General features: G+C 46.1%; 1 protein-coding gene across 1 annotated transcript in view; it reads right to left on the bottom strand.

Moving 5' to 3' along the window:
- Nucleotides 1-23,729, bottom strand: part of CACNA1B (calcium voltage-gated channel subunit alpha1 B) — a 490,111-nt gene that overhangs the window by 463,525 nt on the left and 2,857 nt on the right. Inside the window, exon 3 of the mRNA XM_024206825.3 lies at nt 13,035-13,174. Coding sequence (XP_024062593.2) covers nt 13,035-13,174 — 140 coding nt within the window. The remainder of the gene's footprint in view (nt 1-13,034; nt 13,175-23,729) is intronic.

The raw sequence follows: 23,729 nt of genomic DNA, 5'->3' as shown, positions 1-23,729 counted from the left end.
CCAATCCAGTGTGCTGTCTAATAGATTGCACTAACAATGTTGCCATGACATTGCAGATTAACACCTTAATCATCTGAGAGCCAGGGGAATATTTCCTGGCTCTTGGGATGTGTACGTGATGGCCCAACGGCACTCTACCACTCCCCTGTCTTCCAGAAGCCCTGGGCTGCTTGGCCCAGCCTGGATCAACCCCCCTTACCACTCTCATGTTGCAGTTATTGACACTTTGGAATGAATGAAGTGGAAGTCACTTTTCCCCACATCCTGATCCTCCTTGGCACATCATAGAACCACAGGGGCAGAAGAGGCCACGAGGGTCATCTATTCTAACCCCCTGCCAAGCTGCAGGATTTGTTGTCTAACCATCCAAGGCAGGTGGCTCCAGCCTCTTTTTGAAAACCTCCAGTGAAGGAGCTTCCACGACTTCCCGAGGCAGTTTGTTCCATTGTTCTACTGTTCTTACAGTTAGGAAGTTTTTCCTGAGATTTAATCTAGATCTGCTGTGGTGTAGTGTGAACCCACTGCCGCTTGTCCTGCCCGCCGTGGCAAGCGAGAACAACTTTTCTCCATCTTTTTTATGGCAGCCCTTCAAGTATTTGAAGACCGCTATCATCTCCTCTTTTCCAAAGTAAACATAGCCAGTTCCTTCAGCCTTTGTTTATATGATTTACATTCCACCCCTTTGATCATCTTTGTCACTCGCCTCCGGATCCTTTCCAGTTTCTCCACATCCTTTCTATACAGCAGTGACCAAAATTGGACACCATCCTCCAGCGGAGGCCTAACCAGCACCAAGTAGAGCAGTACTGTCACCTCCCGTAACTTGCATGCTACGGCTCTGTTAATTGGCTTTTTTTGCAACAGCATCGTATTGCTGATTCATGTTGAGGTCGTGATCCACCACAACTCCCAGATCTTTCTCAGCAGTGCTGCTACCAAGCCATCATCTCCCTTCAGAAAACCTTGAGGAACTCAAAGTTCCCAAAGCACCAAAAACCCTTTAGGATCAGCCCTGGTCCTAAATATTAAAACCCCCGTGTTCTCAAAAGTGGCCTCTAATTCTAAAGCTGCCTGGCTTTAGATACCTGGGAGGCTGATTTTCTGAGGGGCTGCTCACCCACAGCTCCCACCCACTTCAACGGGAGCTGTAGGTGCATTCTCAGCACCTCTAGCGGTCAGGCCCTTAGATGCCTAAAGCTGGGTATTCTGAAACTGAGGCACCCAAAATCAGAGGTTGCTTTTGAAAACTTAGGCCTAAGTGACTTGGTCATGGCCAAAGAGTGTGTCAGTGTCTGAAGAGAACACAGGAGTCCTCAGTCCCACACTTCAGCGCTAATCATTAGACAACACCCTCCTCCCTTGTAGTAATTTTTACTCTAGAGCATTGAAGATCAGGGCCGGCTCCAGCATTTCTGCCGCCCCAAGCAAAAAAAAAAAAGCCACGATCGGCGGCAGCAGTTCGGCGGCAGGTCCTTCGCTCCTAGAGGGAGTGAGGGACCTGCCGCCCCCGAATTGCCGCAGGTGCCGCCCCTCTCCCTTGGCCGCCCCAAGCACCTGCTTGTTAAACTGGTGCCTGGAGCCGGCCCTGCTGAAGATCATGCAAGTTAGCGTGTTTTAGAGCTGCCCTTTTATTCTTCTTTGCTCTCGGAATCACTAGCACTGCTTACACAGCAATGCTAGTAGATTCATTCATGGATTCAGACATCCCAAGGCCTGAAGGGACCATTGTGATTCGCTAGTCCAACCTCCCGTGTAACACAGGCCAGAGAACTTCCCAAAAATAATTCTTGCAGCACATCTTTTAGAAAAGCATCCAGTCTGGATTTAAAAGTTGGCAGTGATGGAGAATCCACCATGACACTTGGTAAATTGTTCTAATGGTTTGTTGCCCTCAATGTTAAAAATTGATGCTTTATTTCCAGTCTGAATTTGTCTAGCTTCAACTTCGAGCCAATGGGACATGTTATACCTTTTTCTGCTAGCCTGAAGAGTGAATTATCAAATATTTGTTCCCCATGTAGGTACTTATAAACAGTAATCAAACCCCTTAACCTCCCCTTTATTATGCTAAATTGATTGAGCTCCTTGTGTCTATCACTCTGAGGCTTGTTTTCTAATCCTATAATCATTCTCATGGCTCTTCTCTGAACCCTCTCCAAATTTATCAACATCCTTCTAGAATTATGGAAACCAGAAGTGGACTCAGTATTCCAGCAACAGTTATGCCAGTGCCCAGTACAGAGGTGAAATAACCTCTCTAATCTTACTCCACATTCCCCTGTTTATGCATCAAAGGATTACATTAGCCTTATGGTCATGCTGGAAACTCATGTTGATTATCCACCACAACCCCCAAATCTTTTTCCCCAGAATAGAGTCCCTCATCCAATAGGTATGGCCTACATTCTTTGTTCCTAGATGTATATATTTACATTTAGCCATATTAACACACATACATTTGCTTGGGCCCAGTTTAACAAGAGATTCAGATGGCTCTGTATTAGTGACCTGTCCTCGTTTCATTATTTATCACTTCTACAATTTGTGTCATCTGCAAACTTCAGCGATCATTTTACGTTTTCTTCCAGGCCACTAATAAAAATGCTAAATAGTATATGGCCAAGAACTAGTGCCTGCAGGACCCCACTAGAAACACACCCATTCAATGATGATTCCCCATTTACAATTACATGTTGAGACCTATCAGTTAGCCCGCATTTAATATGTGCCATGTTAATTTGATAACTTTCTAGTTTTTAATCAAAATGTCATGTGATACCAAGTCAAAGTCTAATATATTACATCGACATTATTACCTTTATCAACCAAACTTGTGATCTCATCAACAAAAAGTATCCAGTTAGTTTGACAGGATCTATTTTCCATAAACCTATCTTGATTAGTATTACTGTACAGTACTCTCCTTTAATTCTTGATTAATCAAGTCCCATATCAAACTTTTCATTATCTAGCCCAGGCTCGATATCAGACTAAGTGGACTGTAATTACCTGCATTATCCCATTTACCCTTTTTAAGTATTGGCACCACATTAGCTTAGTTCCAGTTGTCTGGAACTTCTCCGGTGTTCCAAGACTTATTGAAAATCAACATTAATGGTCCGGTGAGCTCCTCAGTGAGCTCTTTTAAAACTCTTGGATGCAAGTTATCCAGATCTGTTTATTTAAAAGCATCTAACTTTAGTAGCTGCTGTCTTACATTCTGCTGAGATACCAGTGGAACGGAAAGCATGTTATCACACGATAGGACATCTTTTGCTTTTTTCCCCTCAAATACAGAACAGAAATATTTCTTGAACACTTCTGCCTTTTCTGCATATTTATTGCTGATAATTCTAATGGACCAATACTGTCGTCGGGATTCTTTTTGTCCCTAATATACTTAAACTCCTTCTTATTGTCCTTAACTCTGCTGGCCGAGCCGCCCAGGCTCTCTGCCCCCCTTGCCCCAATCCCTCACCGGGAGGTGGCAACAGGAGTCCCCGCATGCCCTGGGGGCTGACAGCCTGAGCTGTGAGCCCAGCAGGGGGGGGTCAATTTCACAGCAGGGAGCCTACCAGCAGTGAAACTGACATTTGTCAGGTTCACGGCTGCTATTATTTCACATTTGGTCTTCGGCTCTGGCTGTTTGTCAGCCCCAGAGCCAGGGGCTCCAGCTATGAGCCCTTCGCGGCTGTCAGCGCCCTACACTCTGGCTCTCAGTGCCCCACAAGGCCCCTCTTCGGTCAGTGCAAGTGCTCCTGGTGAGAGCACGCACTACCAGCGGAAAGAGGGGCATGTGGACACCAACAGCCGATTGAATTACTGCTGTGGCTGTAGGTCGACCTAATTTAAGTTGACCTAATTTTGTAGTGTAGACAAGCCCTAAGTTACCATTACTTTTACATTTGGTGATCAGCTCCTCTTTATCTGTAAAGACGAGGCCTAATATTGGATGCAACACTCCGAGTTAGTTACCTATGTAGCACATTCTGCCCCAGAGAGTAGCAACTGTCAGCTGACCAGATTCTCCCACCAGGGCAAGCAACAGCTCCCTTGCCTCCCTAGGGGACAGATACCTGCATCACCCAGCATTTATGGAACCATCACAGCTTAGGGACAGACCACAGCAAACCTCCCCACCACACCGAGCCCCCATTGTCTTGACATTCTTTGGCTAATGGACTCGGTAGAGATGACGTTCTGTTGTTACCAGCCTCCCTTTTAATGCCAGGACATGTGTAACACTGCTGCCTAGATTAATGATCCCAGCCTGCGTTACCAGCTCTGATAACGATCCTATTGCAATGGGGGAACATGCCTTCCATTCAATTGCTCGTGGATTATTTCCCCCCCCCCCCCCCCCCGCACACTTCTGCGGGCAGCCCACTGCAGGGTCTGTGGGCGAAGGAGGAGGAAGCTCTCCAGTAATGTCACAGCAATAATCACGGGGGATTGTGTTTCTTTTTTGCTACCAGAAAAAGCTGCAGAGAAGTTGTTAACAGGCACAAAACATGGAAATCGGCAGGAGATGGAAATCTGAAAAATGCTGCTGTCATGTTTCCTCACTCTCTTTGGAGAAAAGTCATTTGACACAGACCTCCTCCTTCTTGCTCGTGGTTGCATAAGGACCATTATTTATCTACTCACAGCCCAGGTAGTCAGCTCCTCTAGTATTTGCTACTAGTAAAACAAAACAAAAGCACCTTAAATTCATTAGCTAATTCCCTTCAGAGACTTTCACCTGAAACTCACACCTTGCCGCAATACGGGGAAGGAGAAGGAGCGAGCAGAAACTCCAGGCTTGGAACGTCTGACAAAAGAAAGGCTTAAAAACTTCTTGTGTCATGACGTGGATGAGTTCAAACTAAAACCCCAAATATGCCATTGATCTGCATGGCCAGAGCCCTGCACCCGCATGGCACCCCACTGACTTCAATGGAGCCGCAGAGATTAGACTGCAGGATTGATGCCTAGGATGTCCCAGGCAGAGGTGAAAGGAAGCCGGTACGGTATGGTACGGGGTACCAGCAAGAGCCAGTACACCGTGCTGGACTGGACCAGCTTCCGCGGCAGTGGTTTAAAGGGCCCAGGGCTCCAGCAGCTGCGGGGAGCCCCGGGCCCTTTAAAGCGCCACCGGAGCTCCAGCAGCCGGGCTGGGGCGGGGATTTAAAGGGCCCAGAGCTCCGCGGCGGCCGGAGCCCTGGGCCCTTTAATTCGACCCTGAGCCTCGGGGCTCCCACCCGCCTCTGCAGCTGGGAGCTCTGGGATGATTTAAAGGCCCTGGGGCTCCCAGCCACAGCCGCCTCTTCCGGTTGAAGTCACGCCCCTTCCGGCTGAGGCCATGTCCCTTCCAGTTGAGGCCACGCCCCCACTCAGGACTCCGGCGTACCGGTAAGTCCTTTAAGTTACTTTCACCCCTGGTCTCAGGTCAGGCATGTTCTGTGTTCCCCAAGAAGCGCTTTGGAGTTCACGTTTCCTTCCCCTTCTCAAGGCAGACAGATCCACAACTGGTGTAAACTGGTGTCACGCCACTGAAGTCAATGGAGCTATTCTACGGCTCTGTCTACACCTGGAGCTGGGGAGGGCGTGAGTCCCAGCTTGCGGCGACATGCTAGTGCTGGCTCTTGTTGAGTTTGTGCGCTAAAAATAGCAGCGTAGCCCCAGCAGCCGCAGCATAGGCTAAGTACGTACCCATGGGTCTGGGTGGATGTGCATGTGGGGACTAGGCTGTGCTGCCGCTCACCACTGCCCATGCTGCTGTGGCCAGACCACTATTGTGAGTGTGCACACTCAATGAGAATCTCGCACTATGAACTGAGAATCACAGCACCAGCTCCAAGTGTAGATGTAGCCTACGTGCACCCAGCGCAGCGGGGCCACGACCTGGTTGGCTCGTAGGCGCTACCGTAATATACATGTTAAGCCCTACACCAGTTTGCACCAGCAGAGGTCCTGGCCTGGCCCACAAGGTCTGGAGACTAAAGGAAACTTGGTCACCCAGCACAGAGTCTCTCTGTGGCTTTATTCCTAAGCCTTGCTGCGCACAGGGCTCAGGAAAGGCTCACCTTGACTCACAATGCAGCCATATGGTACAACCCACCTCTCCGGCTGCCTTCGCGAGTCCCTAACAAAATCCCAGATTCCACACAATAACATCTGTGCAGAACAGGGGGCAGGAAAGCTGGAGAGACATCAGTATGATTTGCATTATGGTAGTGGCCAAGAGATGCCGGCAGAGACTTGGTCATTGCGCTGGGTACTGGCTGCTCCTAGGAACTTCCAATCAAAATACGCAAGACAGAGAAAGGGTGGGAGGGGAAATCGAAGCACAGAGCTGTGACGTAATTGGCCCAGCTGGGATCGGAACACAGGTGGCCTGACTCCTAGTCTAATGCCCTTCTCACTGAACCACACTGCCTCTCAAGTCTTCTTGGATTCACATCAATAAACTTGGAAGGGGCTCAGATACCATGGTGATGGGCACAAGCCAAGCCCCTTAAAGCTAGCTCCTGAGGGGGGAGTTCTGCCCCCACAGAGGCCCTTCTCGCCAGTTACCAAGCAGCTGGTTCTTGGTGGTTTCTCTCTGATTTATTTATTTATTTATTATTGGGGCCTATGGTCTCTCACCCTGCTTCACTATTCCCTTCCAGACACCAGGGAGAGATCTCAGCAGGGAGTTAACGTCGCATTCGCTGGAAATCACCTAGACCCTCTTCGCCCGGTCACATTTCTTATCTGATTTCATTTCGCAAGGTACCACTAGCTCTTCTGCACCAGCAAGTCACCATCCATCATGAAAGCACAAAAGAAATTGAAAAGAGGGATCAAATCGACTCATTCTATATAGGCTTTGCTCTTAGTGTGACTCATGCACAACATGAATAGCAATCAGCCACAGCCCATCGCCACCCATACAATCCAGTGATACAAAGAGGCTTACTTCTTTCCTTCAACAAAATTACCAAGATTAAAGCCTGTTCCTGTGAAAGTATCCATTTCCACTGATGCTTGCGCTCAGCTTTGCCTTCTGCTGAAGATATGGAAAGGGTTAAATACATACAAAGCACAGACAAACCTACATTTCCCCTCTTCTGGTCCCTTTGCCCCCAAAGCACTTCAGGTATGAGGTTCATTAGACAAATCCAGGGAACATATTTTCAAAAGCAGCCTCTGACGTTGCACCAACAGTTTCTTTCAATCTACTTCTTTGTGCACACACAAACGCCGATTGCCTGGGCAACTGCATTCAGACACGCAAGTCCAAGCTTTTCGCATGCATAAAGACACAGGCATGAAAACTGTAGGCACAATTATAAGAGCCAGGTTGATGCCCCATTAAAGACGTGACACCATGAGCTCCGTGCCATGGGAATAATCTACAAAAATACACCCTAAATTATAGTAGGACTCTAGAAAAATGTGGGTAAAAGATATTAAAGATGTAAAAGTCTCCTATGTGAATGATCTTTTTCATACATATCTCCATTGCTATGTATATTACATACCAAAACTAGATGAATAAAAACATTAGGGCTGAAAAGTCAAGCACTCATAATTTAGAAAGCATCAGACTTAACATTGCCTGTGCTACTTTAATTTGCCCCATCCTGTATGCATGCATTCGGGTCGTCTTTAGTTACATGACCACATCCTATTCTTTCTGCAGGACAGACCCTGTTCTGGGATTCAATCAAGGTTGTGTAGTGAAAAAGGCTGTTGTCTGTAGGACCCTGGCCTCATTTGCTGCAGAAGTTGGAAGGTGTGTCGTGAATGAGGCAGAGAACTGCAGGAAGAGAAAAGATGATTTAATGCCTGAGGCAGGTGAATGCTACCTTGGAGAACTGGATTCTATCCCTGCTTCTGCCACAGAATTCCTATATGATGCTAGGCAAGTTATTTAAACCAAACTTTTCACAAGCGGTCACTAATTGTGTGTTCCTCATTTTCTAGGTGCTTAACCTATTAACAGGAATTGAGCATCTAAAATCTAGCAGGCAGTTTTGAAAATCCCAACCTACACGTTTGCATCGAGAAATTCACTTTTCATTCTTTTACCAACCGCTTTGCAAGTACTCTTCACCCCCATGTCAAACAAACATTCGCGAAACCAGGGCAAGGTATTTCCCTCTCTGGCTGCATGATCAGAGCTCCAGACACTGCTGTGCATTTCCCTTTTGATAATTCGTGTACCTTCCTCCTCAGAGGCGTAGCGAGCGCCCTCCGTACCCTCCGACCGGAGGGGGCCCCGCAAGGAAGGGGGCCCCTAAAAGTGGCAAAATAAATACCGCATTCCAGTTTCTGCATTGTAAGGGGCCCCGCCCGGACATACGTTCGGAGGGGGCCACGTTCTTTGTTGCTACGGCCCTATTCCTCCTAATAACTGTCAAACTTGGTAACTCTTAAGAGAATTGGGTTTTGGACCCTATATCAAGCTAGGAAGCTTTGTATTTAGCCTCCTCTTGCTTTCTGCTGTTTATTTGATACTTGCTGCTTGCCCTGCACTTAGACAAAGAAAGTAAAGTGTTCTGGGACTTGATCCCACTGAGGTACAGAAGCCGCTGCTTTTCGTAACTAGCCAGGTCCACAGCGAGGACAATCAGGCCGTTACTATGTGCAGAAAGAATTACCTTCCCAACGACTGTTGGGTTTACTAGTGCCACTAGAGCGATGCTTCCTTGGAAGCAGAGACTGAAACAGCTCCGCCAGAACATACCGCCCGACATTTGTCAGTCTGTCTTCCCACACGGTGTGAGAGTACCGCTCCTTCTGCTGCTTGGAATGCTCAGGCAGACACAATCGAGTTTCCCTCCATTGGCTATAGACTATTATGCAAAATTGCTCTGCTGACATTTTACAGTGAATGCAACAATGTTTCCCTTTAGTACTTGCCGCTGAAGGTGGGAGAAAGCTCTGATGCTAGCGCACACATGTGACTGTATGGCTTGCAAGGAACAGCAACAGGTTCACATGGCATGTTCCTTCTATAGAGTAGAGGGAGTTTACCACGTCTGCCTCATTAAGGACCTGTTTCAGAGGGGCATTGCCATTACAGGGCACACTGCAGGTGTACAGGTTGATCTAAGGGTGTGCAGAGCCTATTCTCTGGTGCTAGTCCACTTGCTCAGGTGCGTTTTGTTTTGGGTTTTTTGTTAACCGTTACTACTGGAAAGAAATGTCACTGGAGTTAAAACACACCAATAAAAATATGCAAGTCCAATAACAGCAGCTATTAAATACTTGTGGCTCCTTCTAATATAGCAACAGACATCACAACAATGCAACTTCCCTTGGTACTTGTCTGCAACCGGAGGAGTTTCAAACAAACAAATCCAGGGGAAAGAAAAATTTTCTGAAGAGCAGAAATCTATTTGTTTCCCTTGCCTTTATTAACAGCAGATCGGCAGGCTTTCCTGAAAGTAAATGTGAAAGAGACACCACAGCACTTTTGTGGTAAGACACTGACTGAGTGCTTTCTGGAATGATAAAACAAGCCATTTTAGGCCACAATCTATTAGCCTCCAGTTTAGTTCAATAGGATATTGATCCTGGCTGCAGATACCAGAAATGTGATTTATTTTCTAATTAACAAGTTCTAATGTCTAATTTTGACAGACAAAATGTCTATCATTGCTGGCAGCCACAACAACACCATCAAAAATGTTCCAGGATTTGGGCTCTGGTGTGGGGGAGAAGAGGCTGAGAAAGGGGTACGGCAGTTTGCAGAATATCTGTTGAGACAGGTGATCGGCTCATGTTCAAATTCACACAAAGGACGGGTTTGATAAAGGCACAGCACCAACTAGCCCTCTCTCCCTATGGAAACAGCTAATGAGAGCAAATCTGCTTTTTGCTTTTCTGGGTTTAAGCTGAAAATGAGATCAGGTTTTCCGGTGTTCATCATTTATCTTTACAAAGAATACAGGATTAACAGAGGCACTGTGTGTGTGTGTGTGTGTGTGTATGTGTGTGTGTAATTTTCTGTACCACATGATATGTTTTCACAATCTCTCAAACCTGAGAAATCAAAATCCATATATATTTAAAATTCATTTGAAGGTGAGCTTTGTTCTGTGCTTGCACTCTGAACGGAGTCTACCTTTTTATCTTTGCAATGAGAGGGGTTTGGAATGACCTAGGGGTTGTCTGGCTTGACAGTTGTGCACTTTCCATATAAGAGAAATTAATCCATCTCACAAAGTATTAGTACGTATGGGTAAGAAGAAAATAACTTGGCAACGATAGAGTTTGCCATATTAGTGTAGCAAGAGTAATACTGTAGCACGCATTCTATAAAGATGTGAAATGCTGCATCAGCTGCAGATTTACTACTGTAGGTCATTTTTATTATTTTCTGTATTACACACACACACACACACACACACACACACCCCACACCACACCACACCACAAGCATTTTTAAATAAACTGATCTGCTATCACCTTTCACAGAAAAGAAATTCAAGCTGAATTCGTGTCACCAACGAGCAAAATCTTCCCTGAAGAAATAATCAGGTTTGTTATTGGTAAACATTCTTCCTCAGTGACCTTTCTTTAAAGTCCTCTTGCGGGGATGTCATAATGATCTCTCTCTCTAACAAAATGGCTTTGCTTAAAGCTTCTTATGTATATGGGTTATTGGAGAAAAAAAGGAGTGGGTAAATACAGATATCTGAGCTAGCCAACAATGCCCAAACCACCATAAATTCTTGCCTTTTAGTCTAGAAAATGTGTGGCAAGAACGGTAAACTAAGAACCACCTGTTAATCTAGGAAATTGACCAGAGTACAAGAGACTTCACAGAAAAATTAATTTAATACCCTGTTTGATGTTGCAGATCTTTCAACACCACTTCTGTCCCATAGGTTCCTTCTTTTCATTACTGGTCTTTCAAACTCAGGCCCCAGTTCAGGAAGGTATGGACACTACATACCTAACTTTGAACATATGAGCAATCCCATTGATTTCAATGCTTGAAGTTAAGCATGCACGTAAGTACCGGGCCAAAGAATCAGGGCCATAAGTTGTAATATTTACAGGTGATGTGAATTTCTTCAATGGAGATGGCTGCTACACTTGATTTCACTCAGTTTACACTAAGTCTTCCCTGCACTGCTTGCCTGCTGGGAAGTCCATGTACAAGACAACTTCAATACAACCCAGCTAGTGCCACCACTGGAAACCAGAAGCCTTGACATTAACAGGATTGTACTTCAAAGGATTATACATGTTTGCAGATGACAACAGGATTCCTTATTACAGCTGTCTAATCAAACTGGTAATCCACAATTATATTCAGAGATCAAACAGCTCTGCAAGTACTTGCAATAGAAATTATAGCAATAAAATGCCCGTGTCGTGCCTACAGCATTACACATTCATTTATGATTCCATAGGCATGGCACGCGCCAGCAGTATTCCACACCCTGGAGCTAAATCCTGAGCAACTCGGTCACAATCAGGAAGCATTTAACACAGTGTGTTCTGATTTTGTGTTCAGGTCTTTAAAAAAAGGTAAATCAAAAAACCGGCCCGTATAATCCGAAATATGGCCCCTATTCAGAAAAGCATCTGGATTCAAGAAAGCCCTTGTACTCTTAACTTTAAGCACATGCATAAGTACTTTGGGAGTCAGACTTAAGCATATGCTTAAATGCTTTGTGGAATAAGGGTGAAATTAAACATGTGCTTAAGGGCTTTCCAGAATCGAGATCTGTTTCTCCTTTCTTTACAAGGATACAATGAGAAATAGGATGTGAAACATCCTATCATCATCAATGACTGTAGCAACTGCATTAATTCAGGTTTCATCCTGGTCCCCGCTAACAAATTCCTAGAATATGAACCTGATTCTCCTTTGGGGCTCCAGTGAAGATACTCTTGATTTAGGAGAATCAAAGTGTACACATTTATTTTCTTCTTAATGCATAAAAAATTCCCTTCAACATCTTGACAGTCACATCACATGGTACATTGAACAACAAATAGAACTAGTCAGAATGCATCTAATGATTTTATTATATTATATATATATATGCATGCACTTTCCTAACAGCACTCCATTCCACATCACATGCCAGGATATGGACATCAGAGAATGTATATTCCCCATGAGAATATACTCACGGTGCCAGAGAGAGGTATGTAAAACAAGTAGATATTAACACTAATGGGCTGATTCCGCAGTCTTCCATAGGCAAAACTCCCACTGAAATCAATCAGGTGTTTGCCTGTATAAAGACTGTATGATCAGATCCTCAATTAGGTCTTCAAAACCTTAACATCTATTTTGGACTTTAAGGGTACAGTTCATAAATCACTATGGATTCACAAGAACTCTTTAAACAAAGTTACTTTTCTAATCTCTCACTGGCTAAACACACTATGGCAAAGTACATAACTGTAAACTGTTATAACCTACAGCATAGGAACAACGCATGTTCAGCGTAGGTGCAACATACCAAGCCCAACAGACGTTTTCCAGCTAGATATGTGCATTACACAATTCAGGAAGCGCAAACAGAATTTTTAACTGTAGAGCTTTTGAGAACGCTCAGCCTCTTTCTATTATTCCTTTTAAAGCCACTTTTTTGTAATGGGTCAGCTTCATCTGTGGTGAAACTCCATGAAGTCTGATGGAGTTGCAGCTGTTTCAACAAAGACAAACTTTCACCCATCACCTTTGTCAGTGTTTCCTTTTGAAATCATTCCACCATTTCAGAGGAGGGTTTATTGAAACTAGAGTTTGAGTGCCTATTGGTCATTAGAACCTGGAAAAATGGGTCTCTCAGAGCATCTGGGCAAGTTATGACAGTATGGATTTTAACAAGTCTTCAAAACTTCTTTTTAGTTCAGTTCAAACAATACTTCAAAAACCAGCTCATTCAGCACAACAGCTATTATTTAAAGACAGTAAGTCCAGCAATGCACAACTTTACTACAGTACATATTTCAAATTCTTCACGGATCCAAAGTTAAAAAACAATATGAAACATAGCAGCCTTAGCAAACTTGAAGCAATGGTAACAGTCACCTACCCTGTGAGGACAACGACAAAATCCATCACGTTCCAGCCGTTTCGGAGATAAGAGCCTTTGTGAAAAACAAACCCCAGAGCGATGATTTTTATACCAGCTTCAAAACAAAATATTCCAATAAAGTACGGCTCAGTATCATCCTGAAAGGAAGGGGAAAAAATTAGAGATGTCAAAGAGAGAGAGACATTTCTGTGTTTGCCTCAACTTCTGTACAACTAAAAATAATGTATTCAGTGTTCAAGTTTCTTAAGTGGAAACCCATATATATTTATGTTACCAGACCTAAGGACATAGTAGTAAAAAAAAAAAATAATAATAATAATAAAATAAAAAACTGTTCCATGAATTTTTTTACATTCAAAAATAAATTGTGATTCAACATGTTTGCGAGTCTCATTTTCTTTTGCCGTGAATATCTGAGCATTCAAGCTTCAGACGCCCAAGTAGTCATGAAAAGGGAATTTTAAGATCAAATATTCACCAAGCACAAAATTTCAAATTTGAGGTTTAATTGTACACTGCAAAGTTCTTCCCATGTTGGTGACTTACAAGCACCATGCAGTCGGGGACCAGAAACAAAAGCACCTGACACATAGACAATCAGACCAGCATGGACTGCAAACATTGGGAACATATTATTTGCAAATGATCTGCAAAGTGAAAATTAGTTGATGGGGAAATAAGTTGAATCATGGAATAATTTGAGAATGTTATGACCAGATTGTGGACAATTCATTTTAATAAATGTAAGGCAAAATTCAACCAAGATTACTCTTTGTGAATGAATTGTTTAGCTTCATTTGATTTATAAATGCCTTCCCACTTCTTGTAATACTGCGTACAGATGTGGTCTCCTCATCTCAACAAAGATTTACTGGCACTAGAAAAGGTTCAGAGAAGGGCAACTAAAACGATTAGGGGTTTGGAACGGGTCCCATATGAGGAGAGATTAAAGAGGCTAGGACTTTTCAGCTTGGAAAAGAGGAGACTAAGGGGGGATATGATAGAGGTATATGAAATCATGAGTGGTGTGGAGAAAGTGAACAAGGAAAAGTTATTTTCTTGTTCCCATAATATAAGAACTAGTGGCCACCAAATGAAATTAATGGGCAGCAGGTTTAAAACAAATACAAGGAAGTTCTTCTTCACACAGCGCACAGTCAACTTGTGGAACTCCTTGCCTGAGAAGGTTATGAAGGCTAGGACTATAACAGCGTTTAAGAGAACTGGATAAATTCATGGAGGTTAAGTCCATTAATGGCTATTAGCCAGGATGAGTAAGGAATGGTGTCCCTAGCCTCTGTTTGTCAGAGGGTGGAGATGGATGCCAGGAGAGAGATCACTTGATCATTGCCTGTTAGGTTCACGCCCTCTGGGGCACCTGGCATTGACCACTGACGGTAGACAGGATACTGGGCTAGATGGTCCTTTGGTCTGACCCAGTAGGGCCGTTCTTATGGTCTTATAATGATCCACCCCTCCCCCATCCTCCTCCAAAGTCATTTCTTCTGTCAATTCTCCTTTCAGTAACTTTCTCCTCCATGGTGTCTGCACAGCTTCCTTTATCTGAATTGTTGCCCTATATTTTTGTTTAACTTTGTGAAACAAGCTTAACTTTGTGATTAGCTTGATCATAATTCAGGCAAAACTCCTATTCACTTCCCTTGGAGTTTTGCCCAGTTAACGACAATGGGACTGGGTTTTTAGGCCCCCCAACCCTGCAATGAGCTTTTCTGGGCTCACGTGGAGTTCACTGAACAATCAGAACTTTATTCTGTCAGCTCATTGGGAGTAGGGGCCATATTTTGTTCAGCACCACAGACATTTGTGGCATTGTCATATTAGATTATTTAAAGTAAAAATTAAGTATCAGAAAATTCTCTTCGGTGCCAAAGAGGAATGGCTGTGGCTGGCATGAACGTACAAGCTGGAGATAACAAAGGCAAAGACATTAGGTACAATTTTCAAAAGCACCTAAGGATATGTCTATACTGCCAACAAAATCCCCCACAGAAGCTGGTCTCAGAGCTGGAGTCTACAGACTCGGGATCCTACTATAGCACTAAAAACAGCCGTATAGACCTTCCTGCTCAGGCTGAAGAGCAGGCTGTGAAGCCTGGCAAGGAGGTTGGTCTCTGAGAAAAGCTCCAGCCCAAGTGGGAACATCTACACTGATATTTTTAGCCCTGTAGCATGAGCCCCCATCTGTAGACCTGGGCTCTGAAACTTGCTGCTGTAAGGTTGTTTTTTCCAATGTACACGCCTTAAGTGACTTAGCAGCCTATGTCCGGTTTTCAAAAAGGACAGATATTTGGGAGCCTAAGACCCATTGATTCTGAGTGGACTGTAGGCTCACTTCATCCCTGGTGTCTTGCCATTTAAATCAATACAATTCCAGTGGGGATAAAATTTAGCCCAGTATTTTTTGGGCAGGAACAGCAGCAGTTTTGACTCTCACAGGTTAAGCGGTAAGGAAGTGAGATTGAGACAAGAATTTGTTTTGCAAGCATCAAAACTCTTGCTCAGCTCTCAAACCCAGCACATGTGCCCATGCTCAGACTTTCCAAACAGGGTGTACCATAAACGGCCAAATTCTCACCAGTGCAGGAAGCAAGGCGCCACACCCCTCCCAAACAGCTACATACACATCCTGCAAAAGCAGCATGAACATACATCCACATTCACACCAAGGATTCTTCACGGAGGAAGTTGTCAAGTAATTGTTAAGAACGCCCATCTGAAAAACTCAGCAATCCATTGTTTTCCCAGAACTCCATGCCCCAACCCACCCACTCTATAGGAACAATTATCATAGGGATGTGTGTGCAGTTCCTATGGTTAAGGGCAAAGAGGGGTCAAACATTCCAAAATTTCAAACTCTCCCTCCCCTCCCCCCAAAACTCTCAAGTTTGTAGTGATAAATTTTCATCATTTTTCAGCCAACTAACAGGGCACTTATCCCCCTGCTCCCAAACTCCTAGGATGGAGTTTTGCAACACATCAAAGAGATCTAGAGGCTCAGACCCTATTAAAATTAACAGGAATTAAGCATCCAAATCCCCTAGATCGGCATGAAGACCTGATATTTGGGCTTTTTACTTTGCCTTCTTTCCTTCCTTAACTGCTTTCATAACTTGAGAAAGAGCAGACTGGATGGAGGGTGTATCCCCCACTCATCTCTCCCCCAGAGTCTTTACCTGCTTCCATCCCTCACTATCCACACCCCAAAAATCTATCCCTTCTATAGGGCAGGAAGCCTGTAGCTGGTTTCCTGTAATTCACATGATTTTTCCTTCTTTAAGTTGGTGATTCTTAGCTTTTTTCATACCAGGACCTCCGCTAAAGCTCCCAGACCCCTCTCCTAGTTAGCAACAAAGGAAAGGTGAGGGTCACCACCTGACTCTGATTTATGATGGCTACCGCTTGCAGCTCACACCTCCAGACGGAGACTCTGTGATTTGGGAAAAAACACTTTCTTCTTCTCTGTAACAGGAGCTGCACTGGTTTGGAGAAGAGACTCCAACATGGAGGACAGCTCAGGTAGGCTCCAATTCAGCAGCATGTCTAATAAACCGGATGCCAAAAGAGGGATGTTCCTTGAACCATGGGCGGGGGGCACACAGTCATCTTGGAGCCAAGAAGGGGAAACCAAGGCACAGCTGCTGCCTCAAGCTCCCCTTCTCAGCTCCCCAATGAACACACACACCCCACATGTGTCAGAGACCATTCCTTTTTCAGGGCCTGGTTTCCTAGACCCACACAATAAGTATAAGCATTGTTCCCCCCCACAAAATAGGGCTTCACAAATAGTCAGCCCCCTCTGGGCTTAGCCCACCCTCAGTCTCAGGATCCTCTACAACCCAATAGACAAACAGTGCCGTCTCCCCTACCAGCAGGGTCTGCCCCCTCAAGGCTTTCTAACCCATCAACCACTCGCCTGGCTACTCTGGAGAGCCCCACCCTCAGGCTCCTCTAGTACCTGGCTTCTCTCCCAGTCCATCTGCTCCACTCCTGTGAGGAGCCCTTCCCCTACTCTCCTCTCTGCTGCCTCTGCTTCAGCAGCAGAAAGCCTTATATCTGGGGTCCTATAGGTCACATGCTTATTATGAGTCATCTGGCTTGTGACCTCCAGCTCCCAGCTTTAAAGGGCCATCGCCCATAAGACACACTACGGTGCCTACATGCACCCAAGGACCAGTACTCTACTAGAGGGCCTTATAGGATAAGTCCCTCCCAAAGCTAGGGGAAGGGGAAGGAAGTCCTTGGCAGCTCCAAGGGGGCTGGGGGGAAAGAGGATCCGAGCTGGGTTCATGTCTTTGCTGAAAAGAAAAAACAAACACACACCGCTGGGGTGGGGGCTGGAAGGGGAGGTCTCTTCTGATGTGGGGGGGCCTCTCTTCTTCAGACCCCCTTTCACCAATTGCCATGGTTTCAGCCCAATGAGACCTGTCTCTTCCCTCTGGCTGACAACTCAGCAATGCTGCTGTCAGTCAGGGAGATGCCTTCAGATCATCATCTATCCCAGTGGTGCCCAAACTGTGGGATGCGCCCCCCTAGGGGAGCACGTAGGAATGTTTGGTGGGGCCCAGGCCAGCCCCCACGGGGGGTGGAGAGGGAGCGCCACCCAGCCCCACTCTGCTCCAGCCCCAACCCAGCCACGGTTTCGCTCCCAGCCATGGGTCTCAGCCCCTGGCTCCCAGCCCAGCTGTGGCTCTGCTCCCAGCCCCGGCCAAGGCCCATCCACAGCTCTGCTCCTGGCCCCAGCCCTTTCCCCAGCTTCAGCCCCCGACCATGGCCCATCTGCAGCTCCACTCCTGGCCCTAGCCCCAGCCTCAGCCCCCAACCACGGCCTGGCACGTGGCTCCGCTCCCAGCCCCACCCCCAGCCTTGTCCCCTAGCCACAACCCCACTCCCGGCCCCAGACCCACCCCCATCTGCGGCCCCAGCCTCAGCCCCTGACTCCTGGCCTGGCAGCGACTCTGGCCCCAGCCTCGCAGCCCCCTTACGTCTGTCCGCATCCCCCCACACCTAGGAGCTGTAGCCTCGGCTCCCCATCGCAGCTCCGGGTGGTGGGTGTGGAGAGGGATAAAGGGGGGGTATGATGTGAAAAGTTTGGGGACTACTGATGTAGCCCCATTCAGCCTTTCCCTGGAGGGTGGGATAAATCCACAACCTTGGTGGGATATTGGGGTGGCATTCTATGTGCTCAGAGCGAACCCTTGACAACATTCTGGTGGAGAAGTTGGCCATAAGATGTGCCAGCAGGCTACTGATTGTGGACGCAGCCGTGACTGGGCCAGACACACAGATTAATAAATACATTTCAGATCGGAAACCAGCTCTGATTCTGGAACGTTATCGCTATTCCCGGTTCATTTCCTAATGTCGTTCCTTGGGCTCTGGATGACAAATCGAATAGGTTTGGGTGTGCTGGTAAATAGAGGCTTTGTACAAACAGGTTAATCTGAGCAGCTTGCGGATGCCTGCACTGAATGCCTGTGGCTGGGATAAAGAATGAAATCCATTAGCCAAGTTAAAAATCTGTCATGTTGAATAACAGAGCAGCCAGCCTTGCCCCGCCTTCCCATCAAAAACATCCCGAAAACCCAAGCGTGCGCAGTCTTCCAGAGCATCCCCAGGTAGAAACCTCCTGTGTCTTACAAGCAAGCGTGGACATTGTGTACACTGAGGTCCATATGCCCCACAAAGCAGGGAGCAAAGCAGTGTGTTATAGCCAGAGGAGGCTGGAGAGGCCATGGAAAGGGAAAGTGTGACCAGGAGGAATCATACCACGGCATCACATAACTGCCACCAGTTCTGTGCTGCTTACATGACAGCCACAAATTGCACGCAGCCGCCCCGAAGAGGAATCAAGGAAAATCCTTTGTGTCTAGGCAAGTCTAGCCAAGAAAACCAGCCTTGGATATGCTGAAACCTTGCAGACATTAAAGCTGACGTGGGCGACATTAGCCCCTCCCACAGGCCATGTGAAAACCCAGCTGAAGGATCCCGTGGACGCAGGGGAAGGGAATAGGGCAACCCGTGGCAGCCGAGCAGTAGAGCTATTGAGCTGGACTGCCACGGCTAGGGAAGCCCAGAGCCCTGTGAAAGCAGGGAAACAACTGGAGCTGGACGGAAAACTTTACACCAACAACATTTGAACAAAACTAAATGAAACTTTGTGGAAATTATTGCAATTCTTCCCTTTCCCCGCCCCCTTTCTGACACACTCTACAAACACATGTATGCTCCAAGAGTCCATAGGGCTCGGGTTCTTGGTGTTGTAGGAGTATTTACCTGGCCAGCCCTCTATCCCTTCTGCAGTGCTGTTGAGTCCCACTCCCAAGGGGTGATCTGATCATTGTTTCAGCTAACACCTCCCATGCCACCGTACTAGCGATCGTGGTTTAATAAACGTGGGAGGGGGAAGATGTGGCCCTAAGTCCTTACACCAGAAGGGCCAATTCTTAGTCGCATTGAAGTCAATGGTAAAACTGCCACAGGTTTCAATGGGAATGGGATCGGGATTTGGCCCCAGGTATCAAAAATGAGAGGGCAGTTCTTCCCACTATGTGGTTTATGGTGCATCTGACATTAGTTGTTTAGCATTTTCGACTGCAACAGTTTATGCTCTGCAGGAGAAACAGGAAGCACATTCAAGATGCATCACAACTAGAGCTGGCTGGGAAATTTTCACCCTAAAATGCCATTTCTTTGCAACTGAAACGGTTCACAAAAACGGCATCAGGTTCAATGCCACACCCAGCTTGAACCAGTTTGGGTCAAGAGATTCTCAAACTGGGAAGCTTCTGTTTTTTCAGTCAAAAGGACTCCTCGTTGCAAAATGTTAGTACATTTTCACTAAAGAAAAAAAAGTAAAAGAAGGGGGAAAAGGTTGAAATGAAAATGAAACACTTCAGAATTATTGAAATAAAATATTTTTATTGACCTGAACAAAAAAAAAAAAAAAAAAAAAAATGAGAGTTGCAGTCCCCCGCGTTGGGATGGGGAAAATGTGTTGAAAATTGTTGTGGAAATAGGAATACCATTTCCGGCCCAGCCCCGGTTGTGACCCCCTGCAGAAAAATTGGAAAACTAACAAAAACTATTTCTCATTAGCAATACTTTTTTTTTTTTTGCAACACGCTTTGAGGCTGAAAGAGCTAATCTAACCTCAAAACATTATCAGCGTGACTCTTCGGTAAGGCCTTTAGAATGGAAATTAATTGGCAACCTTAACTATAGCTATCAAAACACTAATTAAAATGGCCCCCTGGCATGTCTACACCGCACACTACGGGTATGCCTACACAGGGATCAAAACCTGGGGCAGACCCACAGCAGCTGACTTGGCCTAGGTCTACACTACGGGGGTGGGGGGCGACCTAAGATACGCAACTTCAGCTACGCGAATAGTGTAGCTGAAGTTGCGTATTTTAGGTCAACTTACCTGGCTGCGAGGACGGCGGCGAGTCGACCGCTGCTGCTCCCCCGTCGACTCTGCTTCCACCTCTCACTGCGGTGGAGTTCCAGAGTCGACGGCAGAGCGATCGGGGATCGATTTTATCATGTCTACACTAGACGCGATAAATCGATCCCCGATAGATCGATCGCTACCCTCCGATCCGGTGAGTAGTGAAGATATGCCCTTGGGCTCGCAAAGCTCAGACTCTGGGACTGAAAAATTGCTGTCTAGATGTTCAAGCTCAGGGTGAAGTCCAAGCTCTGGACTTGTGAGGGTGGAGGGTCCCAGAGCTCAGGCTCCAGCCTGAGTCCAAATATCTATACAGAGATTTTTAGCCCCACAGCCAGAGTCTTGCAAGACCAAGTCAGCTGACCCAGGCCAGCCATGGCCATGCAGTGGGTCTTTTATCCATGTGTAGCCATATTCTAAGCCTGGGATCTGACTCAGGTTTGAGCCCAAGCCCCACTTCCACCCACCCACAAATCAGTCAGACTTGGGGCATTAAGCACTCAGGACCTGGGTCCTAGAACCCTGCTAGGCAGGTGGGTCCAAGCCCTGTCATTTTTCAGTGTGGACACAGCTCAAGCCACTAACCAGAGTCAAAAGGTCTGCGTAGTGCAACATGAACGCATTAGCATGGCTGTGCGACCTCAGCCCAGCAATTGTAAACCCAGGGTTACAATACAGTGTGGATGCTCAAGCATGGGCTTGGAAACACTGAATCCACAAGCCCAGATCCCACAGACGCAGGCTTAGTATGCAGTGTAGACACACCCATAATAAAGGCTGGCTCAGGGTATGTCTACATTGCGCTAAAAGACCTGCGGCTCCGAATCTCAGAGCCTGGGTCAGCTGACTTGGTCTCGCAAGGCTCGGGCTGCGGGGCTATAAAATAGCAGTGTAGACATTCGGGTTCAAGCTGAAGATCCTCCCTTTTACAAAGCCTTGAAGGCCAGGTTCCAGCCCGAGCCCAAGCCTCTACAATGCAACTTTATAGTCCCAGAGCCCAAGCCCCACGAGCCTGTCAGCTGACCTGGGCCAGCCACTCTCATGCTGCAGGTCTTTTATCACAGCGTAGACTCACCCTTTGAGACATTGCTGTCCACTATCAGTGGGTCAAAAACCTAGGGATCAACTCGTACTTCACCAGTCAGTAAGAGCTGGCAGTGCTGTAGAGACTCATAGGAACTGGGTGAGTTTTATGCCACACACTGGTGAGCCTCTGGCTCACTAAGGAGTAACGCTCACAGCAACTGGGCAGGAATCCCAGAAGGACAACACCTGCAAAGAGGAACCTGGGGGAAAGGTGTTAAAATGATGAGGGGGGAAAGACCAATAAAATGCTCCTCTCAGCTTCAGACATGGCATCGAACCCCATCCTCTCTCCCTCCTCCTTTACCCCCAATCTAGAGAAATGTAAGGACAGAAATAAGATTTGCTAATTGTGCCCCTTGTTGCTTGGAATAATCCATCACTGAAGAGCAAGGGTATGTCTTCACTACCCGCCGTATCGGCGGGTAGCAATCGATTTATCTGGGATCGATATATCGCGTCTCATTAAGACGCGATATATTGATCCCCGAAAGCGCTCACCGTCGACTCCGGAACTCCACCAGAGCGAGCAGCGGTAGCGCAGTCGAAGGGGGAGCCGCGGCCGTCGATCCCGTGCCGTGTGGACCCCAGGTAATTCGATCTAAGATACTTCGACTTCAGCTACGCTATTTGCGTAGCTGAAGTTGCGTATCTTAGATCGATCCCCCCCCCAGTGTAGACCAGCCCTTACTGGGTGAGCTTAGGCTAGGAAATCATTTTGTCCCTTTGCTGGTTCATATTTTTAGGAACTCCAAGGGAAAAATCCAGCATTTATCCAGCCCTTAATCTTTACAGAGGCAAAACTTCCACTGAAGACAGATGGGTCCCAGCCAGTGCCTTCATCACAAAACCATCCTTCCCCAAGTAATAAATCCCAAGACTGATAACAATACAAACTCACAGAATGGTAAAAAGGTTGGGCATGTATACACGAGTTCCTCTTTTTCCTTCGCTCTTTTCAACTAGATAAGGGGGGGGAATCAATACGGATACAATTAAGGAAGTTCATAGGTTTGTGGAGTGCCTAGCACAATGGGATCCTGGTCCATGAATTGGTTGCTAAGCACTCTGCTAATATAAATAAATAATAGGCACTCCCAGGTCAACTTGCACAAGAAAAAGTGGGTTCAATAAATGACCCTGGATACCTTTCCAGTTCTATCACCTATGATTGTATTCCTTTGACTAAAGAATTATTCAGCTCATCAACACTGCTCATCGCAATGTGCTATTCTAGAGATCATGTCCTGCAAAGTCTAGGAAACTGTAACAACCATGGATCAGAATCTCCTTCATTTCCTAGCTTTTGGCCCTAAGCCTAATATTACTTTAGTTTGCATCATTTCATTTATACATGTAAAACACAGATGGATTCAGATTTAGTCCCCCACCAAACAGGCACCAATATCCATTCATTCCAGCTTGGAAGTCTCTCCAGTTTGTGTAGAGTAAGAAAAAAGGAAACCAAACACTGCCCATTTTGTCATCGGGTGATAAGAAATGAAAGGATTGTTTTGAAGCTATTCTTATTTTCCATTTGCAATAATGTAATTGACTCATTACCATAAAGCCTGCTGGTAAATTACTTTTCTTTGTAAGCTGGTTTCTTTTTGGCAAGATCGTAAAATTTTCTAAATCCAAAGAGTTTAGCATTGAGAGGTCCCCCACAACGCATCTTCAGTAGGACGATATCTGAAGAGTAAAGAAAACCCTCTGTATTCTATACAGAATACTGGGGAAAATGACCCAAGAGAGTCATTCGGTTCTACATATAGTACTGAAGCCTTTGGAATTCTCTTCCCATCTTGATCTGTAACAGCCTGAGTTTGTTGGTCTTCAGGGATCTAACTTTTCTCCCTTGACTTTAAGAAGATCGGCAGGGCTGGCTAGCAGTGATGCGCAATTCTGGTGGGGGTCGTATAGAGAGCGTCATTTACTTTTGTTATATTCATGTTGTGGCTGGGTTATTCGTTTTGGCCTTAGGGTAACTGATGGGTCTGTTTATTTATACATGTACAGTAAAAGCTTTCTTATCCAGCATGTTGGTGGAATGGGAGGTGCTGGTAAGTCAAAAATTCTGGTAAACTAAGAGGGAGGGAATTTGGGTGTGGGAGAGGGCTCGGGGCAGGGGGTTGCGG

The sequence above is a fragment of the Terrapene carolina genome, unplaced genomic scaffold (genome assembly GCF_002925995.2).
Source record: "Terrapene carolina triunguis isolate 2854851 unplaced genomic scaffold, T_m_triunguis-2.0 Scaffold238, whole genome shotgun sequence".
Classification (NCBI taxonomy): domain Eukaryota; kingdom Metazoa; phylum Chordata; order Testudines; family Emydidae; genus Terrapene; species Terrapene triunguis.
This window is presented reverse-complemented; position numbering and strand designations above follow the sequence as displayed.